The sequence below is a fragment of the Propithecus coquereli genome, unplaced genomic scaffold (genome assembly GCF_000956105.1).
Source record: "Propithecus coquereli isolate 6110/MARCELLA unplaced genomic scaffold, Pcoq_1.0 Scaffold43, whole genome shotgun sequence".
Taxonomy (NCBI): Eukaryota; Metazoa; Chordata; class Mammalia; order Primates; family Indriidae; genus Propithecus; species Propithecus coquereli.
Window position 1 is genome coordinate 2,340,918 of NW_012150063.1, and position 13,528 is coordinate 2,354,445.

Below are 13,528 nucleotides of genomic sequence, written 5' to 3' on the forward strand. Positions count from 1 at the left end.
CAGATCATTAATGCTCTGGAAAAACTGCCAATGCATGAGCAAAGAAATGATTGTACTTAATTCTAATGATTTACTTAACTCATAACTCCGCTAAGTTATGTCTTAACAGCACTAAAAGATCACTTACGAAAAGTTGACTTGAGACAATTGCAAACAAAGTGACCCCCAAAATACTAAAAGCACAATTTCAAGTAAAATCGCAATAGTTGGGAAACGAGAGAGAGAGAGAAAGAGAGAGAGCGCGCTCTTCCTACTCTCTTCACTCTCCGCTATACGGAAGAACCCGAGGGAACGCGTGCAGTGTCAGAGTCCCAACACAGTCAACCACGCTGATCTCCAAGAGACTTAGGGCCAGAGAGTGCAGACTAGGCATCGGTAACCAGAACCAGGCTAGGAGTTAAGAAGCAAGAAGAAGAAACCTGGGGAAGGAGGCAAAACAGAAGCAGGAAAGTCCCCTCGACGTAGTTAAATGTCTAGAAGAGGTTCTTCTACTTAGATCCGAGTTTCCCAGGAGCTCAGTCATGGCTGTCCCCCTCCCCGCCCAATTCCATCAGATTCCTCCTTTTTGGTGGGACGCTTAGGTGAAGCAAGGGGGCGCTTCTCAGGTGGCACGCGGCAAACTGAGAGGGAGCTCCCAGAGCTGCCAAGGAGAGAGAGCTGTGGCCGGCTGCTCGGCTAGTAAGTGTGAGGGGAGTGGCCAGAAGCAAGCGGGCTTTCCCTTACCTGCCGCAGGAGCTTCCACCGGGCTGCTCCCAGGGGCGCCGAGACTGTGGGTCCCCCAGCGGTGTTGCCCATTGCCGGACCCCCGCTTGCGGCTAGCGCAGTCTCACGAGCCCCAGAGTCCGCGATTTGCGACTCCATCGCATTGGAGCTACCTACACTCGAGGTGGCGCCGCCACAGCTCTCCCCTACCAGGACCTGCCTTACTTCTTCCCTGTCAGGACCTGTGACGCCCAGCCTCTCCCTTACCGCCTTTGCGTGCGCACCCTCCCCGAATTCCGCATTTCCGGTACTCGCGTCTCCTTGGCAACCAGGGCAGCGCTGTCACGCCATTGCACCATTTTGCTGGTGGCCATCTTGAGTGAGGGCAGATCAGCGCCTGAGAGAGCTGTACCAGAGCTAGTGGGACGCTGTCCCTCTTGGTTTTGTTCTCCCCTGCTTCGTTTCGAGCTCATAAGACTAGCAAAGAACCAAAAAGCTTTTATCCTTGAAACCTAAAGAACCCGGCAACCCAAGAATAATCCTTGACCACAATAAAGATGGCGAAATCTGCCTACTGCTCGTGCCAGATTGGGGTTACGTAGATCGGCGTGCTGCACGCCGGCTCCGGGTGGCTCTGGGTAGGTTGTCGTTCTGCAGGCTGCAAGACGCATACTTCGACTGGACGCGCCTGGGGTGACACCTGCTCCTTCCTGAGAGCTTCGGGTTCTCCAGCCTGCCTTCACTCGTTTGTGTGCAGAGCCAGACTGACTCTTTAAATTTGCGTACGTATTGGGGATGTGCTGGTGGTCTCTTCTCCCCTTCCTTCCCTAACCCAGCCACCCTTCAGCCCCCTGGTCCTTGCTTTTTGACCCGTGTCCCATCACTGCGTCACCTGTTCCCACTCTCTTGCACTCAGACCTGAGGTGGAGAGTTGCACAGGGAAAATGAATAGGTTTTCCTGGGAACACCCATGTGTCTACCCCACCCCCATCGCTAGCCTTGCATTCTATTTTCTCTCTGTAAATGAAACATGGATGGATTGAGGCTGTGGAGACAGATATAGTGATTTAGGGCCTTTGAGGGCCCTTGTTATTCGGGGCCTCTTTTTTCTTGCTTGCTAGTGTTGGCTTCTGCTCCCTTAGTCCCACTGGCCCGTTATTTTGCTGCGACATACGTGGAGATTAAAGGGGGTGGGGGCGTCCTAGCGGATCGAATCGGTGGTAAATTTGACGCAGTATTCTGCCTTTGATACCAAGAGGCATTTTATGGAACACTTACATGATGACATTCAACAGTGTGCAACATAGCTAGGTTATTCTTGTCTTAATGATAGTAGCTACCATTTGAGTGGTCACTATGTGCCAGGCAATATATTAAGGTCTTAACAGTCTCATTTTATTCTTACAACAACTACCCTGGAAGGTAAATGGTGTCATTATTTCATTTCTGCAGCTAAAAAAACTGAGGCCCAGAGACATAGGTAGTTAAGTGCAGCAGCCAACACCTGAACCCAAGTCTGACCCTCAACTACTTAATGACTATCACGGTTAATAAAACCTGCCTCCCAACAGAAACGAGAGATGGCTTCACATTTTATTTGTACATCTTACAGTGTTGTTTTTTTTTTTAAGTAAAGAGCTAAATATCTTTTTAACATTAAAGTCCAATAGCTTGTTACATCCCATATTTGGAGCCAAACCAGACTGGACTTTTTGCTATACTACTTACTGTCCAGGTGACCTGGGGCTGTTGCTTAAACCTCCCAGGGCCACAATTTGCTCACCTGTAAAATGAGCATCATAATAACTACTTTATCAAGTCCATATGAAGTTTAAATTAGACGAAGTGGATAAAAGCATCTGGCACATAGTCAACACTCAACAAATATTAATCTCTCCTCCCCCTCATTACTTAATAATTCCTTTATTAATAATTCCTTTATTAAGTCATTAGGCTTATCTAGTTTATCTTCCACATACATACCAAAGATATGTCTAGAACTATGTAACATCAAAGCCATTTTGCCTTTTAAACCCCTCAGAGTTCCTAAGATGCCCCATTAAGTCTGTGTACTTATTTACAAATTTTTATTTTGTTTCTTGTTTTCTGTTTTTTGTTTTAGTTTGCCCTTGTGTGTACCAGAATCAGTGCTGCATAGTTTGAGCCTGATAGAATTGACCTTACAAATGAGACATTTAAGTCACATCTGCCAAGAAGTTTGATTTGAATGAAACTTTAACTCATATAAATTTTTAGATTTATTTAACGTAACTTATCAGCATTCTGAAGTTATTCATAACCTAAGGCGTACATGGCTCTGAAGGGGAGGGATGAGAACCCTTTGCTGTATAATGATACCTAAGAAATCATTCATGTGCTGGCAGCCCCAAAAAAAGAATAAACCAGGGACTTTGATATCATGCAGCAGAAGACCAAATTATTTCTCCAAGCTTTGAAGTGTAGTATTCCTCACCTTGGGAAATGCATGCAGAAACAGCATTTGAATCACTGTAACTTCGCTGATCATTATTACAATAGAATAAAATTGAAAAAGTATCACCTAAACAAGTGTCTGCAGACTAAACCCAAGATATCAGAGTTAGCAAGAAACATCCCAAGTCGGAGCTTCTCACATAAGGTATGGACTGTTTAAGTTAACCTATTTGTAGGTCATTAAGATTAATTTTAGTTTAAAAATAAAGAATGGTTAGAATATCAGTACTATATTTCTTAATAATCCTTACTCGATTTTCAAAATTTTCTGGTTGTCTGTAGTCAAATATAAGTATAAAAGAATATATACATATATTTATAGAGCTCTAATGTAATCTATAAAAATATAGATTTATTAAAAATGATTCAACTCAAGACTTCCTTAGTGTGCCTGCCAGTGCATTTGAAAGCATAATTCAGCTTTCTAAAATTCCAAGAATACCAAATTATAGCTCTTAATAAAATCTAATAATATGCTAATTGTTTTATGAATCCCAAATTAGTAAACTTCAGTAAAGGCTATGTAATTGTGTGTTATTTTTCTGTAAAAAAAAAAAAAAAAAAAGAAAAGAAAAACAGTCATGCATTTCTGATCACTTGGATCTTTCATGAAGACACTCTCGGAGTATCACACTTCTGCCAGACCTCAAGCTGTGTGGCAGAACTCAACCTTGAGGACCTGATTGCCCTTATATGTAGAGTGACCACATATCCTGGTTTGCCTGGGACAGTCCCAGTCCACCTGTTGTCCCTGTGTAATTATAAATAATTTCCCCTTTCCTCTCAAAAGTGTCCTGGTTAGAATGGTAAATTATATGGTCATCCTGCTTCTTTGAGAGTAAATTATCTATTTGTGCTGCTTCCACTGTGACATAGCTCACTTACCTTTACTTCTTAGGTTCCTTAAATTACATCTGAGGGTGATATTCTTGCAATATTTTATGATTTTAATTTCTGGTTTTAACTGTTTCTTTGCATAGTGGTTTTTCTTTTAGTCTGTTTTGGCTTTCTGTTATTGTGGTAAAATATGTAACATAAAATTTGCCATTTGAACTATTTTTAAGAGTACAGTTCAGTGGCTTAGCCTCACTTAGCATGATGTTTTCAAGGTTCATCCATGTTGTAGCATATATCAGAACTTTATTTCTTTTTATAAATGAATAATATTCCATTATGTGTATGAATCTGATTTTGTCCTTTCTTCTGTTCATGGACACTGGGCAGCTGCTTCTCTTTTTAGAAACTATCTTTTTAATCTTATTTTTACCCAGTTTTTCTCGTTTTTATTCCATTTTTGCCCTTCTCTTAGCTCAGACCTATTTGGAATCTCAACTACTGTGTTTCTCTTGTTTTTAACTTTTTATCTGTTAGTCCCTAGTCTCCCTAGACTTTTCCTCTTTATGTTTTAGTCTTTCAAATTATTTTCCTTTTTATAGCATCTTGTCTTAGTTTAGCACTTTGATTCTACTTTATTCACTTAGAAATTCTTTATACCTTACTTTTATTTCATTTTTATCTTTCTTTGCACTGCCTTATCCTACTTTAGAAAGATAAAATTTTACATTTTACTTATTGAACTAAACTTTGGGCCATTAGATCAATTTATTTTGCGTCGTGTTTAGAACATTTTGTCATCTTGTATTTTTAACCCTTAGTTTATAAATAGTAGGCAGCAACTACCATCCGGGTGACAGCTGTGAGATTAGGTCACACCTTAAACTGGAGATTGACTATTTTTTCCCTCCAGTTGTCCCTGAAGCAACTTTTCAATTCTCTTATATAGATTCCTATTACCTAGAAACTTTAACCTGACTCAATGACTCCAAGAAAAGTAGCTCTTTAAGTAATTCTTTTACCTGATAAAGTGGTCCTGCTTTCACATGTCATATATCAGCCACTCCCTCTATGAGAAATGATGTGATGGAAAAGTTGTGGTCTTTATCTTTTATGATCACTAAGACCTGAGGAAGCTTTATGAAGATACCCCTGCAGCTATGAAGAGACCTCTAGACAATGCATATATCCTTCTTTCTTCAAGCATCCACTGAGTTCCTCTTACAGAATACAACAAGGTATAAAAAGTAGTTAGTGCTTTTAGGTTGATTAAAATATGTCTGCTTAAAGTAAAGATCTATTACCTATATGAGTTATAAAGAACAAGAGGAGGTAACACATATAAGAAATGCCAGAAGGCAAATGATCCAGCCATGACTGGTATGGCTGTGAGCTAATCAGGACTCTTAATTTTCCTGATGGAACAAAATAGGGTGCTTCAACTTTGTGTTCTCTAAAGTCCTCCGCATGCTAAAATTTTATGATTCTATACCTCCACCTTGTTACTTTAACAACAAATCACCACCTATAAGTTGGGACTCTTCAGTACCGATGTCTGCAGCCTAGCTGTATATTAGAAATCCTGAGGAGCATTTTAGAAATGCAGGTTCCTGGATCTCACCCCACATCTGCTGGATCAAAATCTCAATGGTTGAGGCCTAGGGATCTGTTTTTTTAAAGTTCCTCAGGTAATTCTGAAACTCTAAGCCTACCACTGACAGTGAATCTGTATTTAGAAAGTGGAGTTGCTTGGTGATCAAGTGTTACTGATCTAAACCTAACTGAATCCATTCAATTCTGAAATTCTTATTGGCAAGTACCTTAGCTTTCCATTTTATATTAGCCAGATGGCAAGATGAACTTATTCCATTACACTCACTTGCCAGCTAGTAATATTTAAAGACTAGCATCTATCCAGATACCACATTTTTTTAATCCTCCACATCATCCTGCTCTGCCTACATAAATAATTCCCAGAAGCTTTGATCATGATAATTTGAACAAGATACAAAAAGAAAATTGAGTAAGTAAAGAGAAAAGACTAATTCCTCTGGTTAAACTTGTCATTTGCCTATTTCTGCAATACAGATTAGCAGTTCCTGCAATAGTCTCTTAAATAGCTTGGTTGACAGGTATCTTCTTCAATGTGATCTTTGATTTCACTGTGATCTGTGATGTGTAAGAATCACTGGTTATAATCAGCAGGTTCAAAACATCATCAGGAAAGAAGGAGAAAAGAGAAATTTTAAAGTAAAACTCAGAAAAGCCAGACAGAAAAGAAAAGTTGTAGTCTCAATAATTTTCTTGTAATAATCCTTAGAGTGGGACTGCCTTATAGGTACAACTTCATTATTGGTTATTACTTCACATTCCATTTACTCTTTAACCTGCTTGAGTCTGGCTTCCACTCCTTCATTAACACCTCTGTCAGTGTCACCAAAGATGTTACATATTTCAACCCTTTCATACTCTTGAATAAACACCCAGCAAATTTGACACATTGGACCATTCCTCCTTTGAACACTCTGCTCTTTTAGCTTCATGGCTCCACATTTTCCTGGTTTTTCTCTGACAAGCCTATCCTTCTCAGTCTCCTTTTCTAACTTTTCTTCCATGTGACTTATGAATTTGGGGATTTCTCAGGGCTTGGTCCTGGTCCTTTTTTCTCTCTTTAATTTCTTCCTAATTAATCTTATCCATTCCATGGATTTAAGTACCATAGCAACTATTATCTTCATCCCAGACACCCCTCTGAACTATGTAGTGTTTTGCTGCCTAAGTAGCAATGTCCGGTTGGACGTGTCATTGACGTCTCAAACAAATTATCTATAGTTGAACTTCATCTCCCCTACCCCTGACTCAGGTCTTTTTTATCTCATTGCTGTATAGTCATTTATTCAGACAAGAACACTGGAAAACATTTTTTCTTATTCTTATTCCCTGACCCTGCCATCATGTCCATTAACAATGTGTCCTAAACTAGTTTTGTGACTTTTGCCATATTCATACCACCTAATCTATTATTTACTTAATTATTTAATCAACTTGTCTCATCCCAAGAAATAACATTCAGTAAATCACTGATTTGATGTCCTAGTTCTATTCTTTCTATTAAAATGTTTATATGCCCCAAATAATGTATGACATGCTTTCAGAAACACTGCATTAACCTCCAAAATATATATTGAATCTGTCCATATTTCTCCATCTCTACCATAATCACTCTAGTTATCTTTCACCTGGACCACTCTAAAGACTCCTAACCAGGCTCTTTGTTTGCCGTCTTATTCCCTTCCAACCCATTTTCCATATAATCAGAAGAGTGATCTTAAAATATAAATTAAATTATGTCACTCTCCAGCTTAAAACCCTTCCAGAACTTACTACATCACCATAAAATCTAAGGCCATGCAAGATCTAACCCCTCTCTCATTTCATGACCCTCTGCCCCCATTCACATTGCTTATGCCTCAATGGTCATCTCCCAGATCAAAGAACACCACTCTTTCCCATCCATCTCAGGACCTTTACATACTATTCCCTAATCCTATTCACCACTACATGAATTCCTTCTCCTGTTTTAGATCTTGATTAAATGTTACCTCCTGAGAAGTTACTCTGGTTACTATGATCAGAAATGTCCTTTCTTAGGAAGTAACATTTGATCAAGACCTAAGTAGGAGAAGGAACTAGGCAGAGGCAGCAGCATGTATAAGAGCTCAGAATTAAAAGAGGACATCACTACAAAGTAGTATAGCCAAAATGGTTAAAGATAAGCCAAAAGAGGTAAACAGGGCCAGGTCACATAGAAGTAGTTTTGTGTATCTTGCAAGAATTTTCAGCAGCATTCTAAAAGCAATAGAGTGCCATTGAAAAATGTAGGTGAAATCAGATTTGCATTTTAGGAGAAGAATCACACTGAGAATTGCAGATAATAGATTGGAAGTAAGGAGCCTTGTCAGTAACTCAGATGAAGATCAGAACCTAAACTAAGGCCATAACTTTAAAAATAGAAAGAAATAGAAGATTTGAGGGAATATTGAAGAGAGAAAATCGGTCAAACTTCATCAAAGGGAGACATCTTAATGGAAGAATAGAGTATAGGGTGATAATTCCTTTGCCGTTTGGATTCTAAAATCCAAAAACCTCTTACAAAGCGAAAGGGTTTTTTTAAACTGATTGGAGAGGGTGGGGAGTGGGCAAAACCTGACCTAAATTGACACAAAGGTATTATGATCTTTATTTATCCCACTTAGTAGATGTTTTGCTTTAAAATCTTATTGTATTTGATTGCAGGGTGGTGTTCCTCTGTAAACTGAAATAGAAATGGGATTGATAATCACAAAATTCTAAAACACATCTGGTTCATCTTTATGTTTCAGATGAACTTATTTCACAGCCACATATGTGTCCTTGCTGTTATTCAGATCCTAAGAGTGAAGAAGGGGAAGGCATAAATATAACTCACTATTAAAGTGGAGATTTTGATAGCAGTTGTATCTGTGAGTCTGGACTTTGGGGAATCACTTCTCGGCCTTTTGGCTAAGATCAAGTGTGAAATTTGAGAAGAGCTGTTATATATAGGTAGTAATTGAAGCCATAAGGGCCATAACATTTTACTTACCTCTATGCTGTCACTTACTATATCATTTTATACTTTTTCTCTCTCACCATTAGATTGGGAGGTCATTAAAGACAAGAATTTTATAATATACATCTCGCCCAACACATAGCCTGATGACTGCCACACAGTAGATAAGCAATAAGTGTCTATGGCATAAATTAATAGTTAAGGGATTTTTTCTTTTCATGTAATCATAAATTTTATTGCTGGAAAAAAGATGCCAGAAATCATCTAGTCTGAGCTCTTTAGGTCTATGATCCACTTTGAGTTCATTTTGTCTGTGGTATGAAGAGTTAGGGTACAACTTTATTCTTTTTTTTATGGCTATCCAGTTAACACCACTTCTTGAAGACTATTTTTTTCCCATTGAATTGTCTTGGCATCCCTGTCAAAAGTCAACTAACCATAAATTCACAGGTTTATTACTGGATGCTCAGTTGTCATGATCTATTTATCCTCATGCCAATACCACACTCTGAAGTACTGTAGCTTTGTAGTAAGTAGAAATCGGGAATTATGTGAGCTCTTTGTATACACATGAAAAAACTGAAGCCACAGAACCTAAGGTTAAGTAGGAAAATTAGTAGGGTCAGAACTAGACCTCAGTTAACCTAATTCACAGTACCTTTCTTTTTTAATACCTTTTAGTACAGATTGAGCATACCTAATCTGAAATCTGAAATGCTCTAAAATCTGAAACATTTTAAGTACTCAAAGAAAATGCTCAAAGGAAATGCTTATTAGAGCATTTTAGATTTCAGATTTTTGGAACCGGAAGTATAATGCAAATATTCCAAAATCTGAAATTCTTTTGGTCCCAGATATTTTGGATATGGGATACTTAACCTGTATAAATTATCACAAATATATATGAAGTCATAGAGAATACCATAACACATATACCTACCTATGTACCCACTACACAATGGGAATTTTTTCTTAACTAAAAAATTATAAATATGTCTGAAATCTCCTATCTACTTCCCTGATCATATTCCTTTACCTCCCTAGTGGAGCACATTATCCTTTATCTTTCCATGCATGTTTCTATATAAATTACACATGTATTTATATCCACAGATAGTATTTTGCATGTTTTGAAAGTTTATATAGATAATATACATACAATTGGTTTTACTTTTTTGCTCAACATTATGATTTTGAGATTCTACATTAACACATGTATCTCTAGTTTATTGCATTTATTGCATTTATCTCTAGTTTATTGCAACTGTTGTGTAGTATTCCATTGTGTTATTTACCACAATTCATTTTCTTTGGACAAGCATGTAGGTTGTTTCCAGTTTCTGAACTTAACAAAAAAAGCATGCTGCAAAGCATGATCTCATATGTACCTCCTTATGCATATGTGTTAGTCTTTCTATAGAGTATATGCCTAGAATTATAATACCTGATTGTATGCACATCCTTATGTTTTTGTCAAAAATTTCTAAATTGATTAACACCAGAATATATGAGAGTTCTATCTCTATATCCTGAATAACACTTGATATTATCAGACCTTTCTCTTTTTGTCCTTTTGACAGATAATTAGTATGTGAATGTTGCTTAATTTTTATTGTCCCAATTAACAATGAGGGTCAACATCTTGTCTTACATTTATGGACCCTATTGGTTTTGTCTTTTTGAATGCTTATGTATGTCCTTTGACCGTGTTTTTGTCTTTTTCTCTGATTTATAAGAGTTCTTTGTATGTCCTTTGTCTTTAATATGTACTTGTAGATATCTTCTCCATATTTGTTCTGTGTCTTTTCACTTCATGATGTCTTTTTTTTTTTTTTTTTTTTTGAGACAGAGCCTTGCTCTGTTACCTGGGCAAGAGTGCCGTGGCGTCAAGCTCGTAGCAACCTCAAACTCCAGGGCTCAAGCAATCCTTTTGCCTCAGCCTCCCGAGTAGCTGGGACTACAGGCATGCGCCACCATGCCCGGCTAATTTTTTCTATATATTTTTAGTTGTCCAACTAATTTCTTTCTATTTTTAGTAGAGACGGGTCTCACTCTTCCTCAGGCTGGTCTTGAACTCCTGACCTTGAGCGATCCTCCTGCCTTGGCCTCCCAGAGTGCTAGGATTACAGGTGTGAGCCACCACTCCCGGCCTCATGATGTCTTTAAATATGTTTTTAAAATTTTATGTTTTATGCTGTCTGTGTTTTATTCAACTCAGTAAATATTTGTTGAACACCTACTATGCACCATTTTAGGCATTGGGAATATAACAGTGAGCCATATAAACAAAAATCCCTGCCTTCATGGAGCTTCCCATCCTCCATGGGGTCAAGGGGAGAAAGAAAGAAAGAAAAAAGAAATATATGAATGAAATACAAAGTATATCAGAGGCAATAGGTACAGGGAAAAACAAAATGAGATAGAGAAAGGATGAATAGGCGGTGTGGGGGTAGGGAGGGGTGTTATTTTAGTAGGATGGTTAGAAAAGGCCTAGCTGAGAAGCTGACATTTGAGCAAAGCTTAAAAGAGGTATTTGGACATGGGCACAGCAATTTCTAAGAAACTGGGGTGGGAGCAAGCCCAAGATGTTCAAGAAGCATCGAGGAGGCCAGTGTGGCTCAACTGTTACAAGTGGGCATGCTTGGAGTGTAGTAGTAGATGAGGCCAGCAAAGTAATGGGGCAAGATCCTTTAGGGCCTTATAGACCATTGTAAGGATTTTTGCCTTTCTTCTTGAACAAAATGAGAAACTACTGGAGGATTTTGAGTGGCAGAGTGCTCTGACTTTAATTTTAATTGATTTATCTCATTTTATTTTAGATTAAGATTTATTTTTTAATTGTCTTAATTCGTTAATGTCCAGTTTTGCTGTCAAAGTTACATTAGCCTAATAAGTTGAATAGTTTTACCTCTTTTCCTATTTTCTTAAATTGTTTGCATATGAGAAGATTATCTGTTCCTTGAAGATCCAAGAAAGCTACCTTTGAAGGCATCTGGGCTTGGTATCTCTTTCAAGAAGGGAACACTTAATTACCGATATAATTTCTTTAATGGTTATTGACTTAGATAGCTTTTCTATTTCTTGCATCAATTTTGGTAATTTTTTTCTTTCTGGAAAATTATCCATTTCATCTATATTTTCAAATTTATTAACAAAGATGTTTATTATTTTTTTTAAATCTCTTGTATCTGTAATTATGCCACCCTTTTCATTTCTCATATTCTTTATGTGTCTTTTTTCTTGACCAGTTTTGCAATATACTTGTCATTTTAATAGGTTTCTAAATGAACCAACTTTATATTTGATTTTCTTTCCAGTTTCTTTGTTAGCACTTTCACTGAAACAAATTAATTTTATTTTCTTCTACTTCCTTTAGATTTACTCTTTTTCTGTTTTCCTTCAGGTAACGCTTCATATTGCATTATCAGGAGACATATAATGTCAGCTTGTCCTACTACTAATGATGCTAAATTCAATCATTTTGGTTAAAGTGATAACTATTAGTTTTCTCTGTTGTTAAAGGGACATTATTTCCTTTGCAGTCAGTAAGGAATCCATAGGGTAATACATTGGTACTGTGAGAATGTTGTATTACCCAGCATTCTTTAACCTGAGCTTAACAACCATTAATGATCTTTACCCAAATCATTTGTTTCATTGGGGCTTGCTAAATGATTATTTTCTAATTATATTATTCTTTCTACATTTATTAGCTGGTATAGAAGAGTTTCCTTTTTTAATTGTTATTGTTCCATCTTTTTTTTTATTATTTTGGTTTGGTGGGGGTTTTTGCTTGTGGATTATTTAATTATTCAATTATTGTGGGTTTTAATTTTTTTGGTATATTATAATCAGTTATAGTCATTATTCTTTTGAGTTACTCAAATTTTCACAAATATAATCAATGGGAACTTATTTAATGTGTTATACTCAGTTATAGTCATTATTCTTTTTTATGCTCAAATTGTCCCAAATTTGGCTAATAGGAACTCCTTCGTACTGGTCATTGTGTCTTTTCAACATGTCTCCATTAATCTTTGTGCATTTCCTTACTTTCTGGCAAAAGATTTCCCAAGCCTCCCTTGTATTCTCCCCGCCTCAGGCTTGGAATTAGACATTTATTAGTGGTACTGTCTTGACTAAAAGGCTGTCCAGTGTCTTTCTACTTTACCATTTTTCTGTCTTTAGATTTCAAACTTTTTGCCATAATAAAATTACACATTCCATTCTCCTGTTTTCTAACAGTTTTCATTGTTAAAATGGTCACTTGGGAGGTGGGAAGGAGTGCTTCTTTTTTCCTTTACTGCATAAATACTGTACATGTAAACCTTCTTAAAATTGAAAGTTAAAAGCCATCCTTACTTCAGCTCCGTTAAGTACTATATGCCCCTGAAACAACTAGACTATTAAAGTATTAAGATACCTGGCTCTAATGGATAACTTTAGCTCTGTTCCCTAATGATAATGCTTGCTGAAATTGAAATGAAAACCTAAAACAGTAGGTGTTCCTGGGACAGAACAAAAATCAAAAGCAACTTGGAATGCTTTATGAATGTTATATAAAATTTCAGTTTCCTTGGGAGTAATTCCTTTTGAGGAATTTTTTAGAAAGTTCTTGAATTCTACTTCCATTTCATTAAGGCAGTCAAAAATCCTATTGCTTTCAGGGTCATTTTGACTCAGATAAATTCAGTTCATTTGGATTTATGACAGAAAAAGTTAATCAGGAATGTAAAGTAAATTTAAAGGACAAATATTGGAAATAGCTGTGTTGCCTTTAGCACTATGTCGACCATGGCTCTCAGTAAGAATGAGTATTTAAAAGTGGCAGAGCCCAGCTCCATGATGTAGAATGTGCTAGAAGCTTCAGGGTAGTAGAGAAAGGTACTTCTCATAGCTATCCTGACT

General features: G+C 37.4%; 2 protein-coding genes across 4 annotated transcripts in view; one reads left to right on the forward strand and one right to left on the reverse strand.

The window, feature by feature from the left end:
- CAMKMT (calmodulin-lysine N-methyltransferase) overlaps positions 1-861 on the reverse strand; it is a 387,185-nt gene extending 386,324 nt beyond the window's left edge. The window contains exon 1 of the mRNA XM_012653828.1: positions 724-861. Coding sequence (XP_012509282.1) covers positions 724-861 — 138 coding nt within the window. The remainder of the gene's footprint in view (positions 1-723) is intronic.
- Positions 862-3,087: 2,226 nt separating this feature from the next.
- PREPL (prolyl endopeptidase-like) overlaps positions 3,088-13,528 on the forward strand; it is a 34,711-nt gene continuing 24,270 nt past the window's right edge. For 2 of the 3 annotated variants that reach the window (XM_012653829.1, XM_012653831.1), the window contains exon 1: positions 3,122-3,340. In XM_012653829.1, coding sequence (XP_012509283.1) covers positions 3,122-3,340 — 219 coding nt within the window. Of the gene's footprint in view, positions 3,341-13,528 lie in introns of all 3 variants that reach the window. The other variant, XM_012653830.1, reaches the window with a different exon arrangement.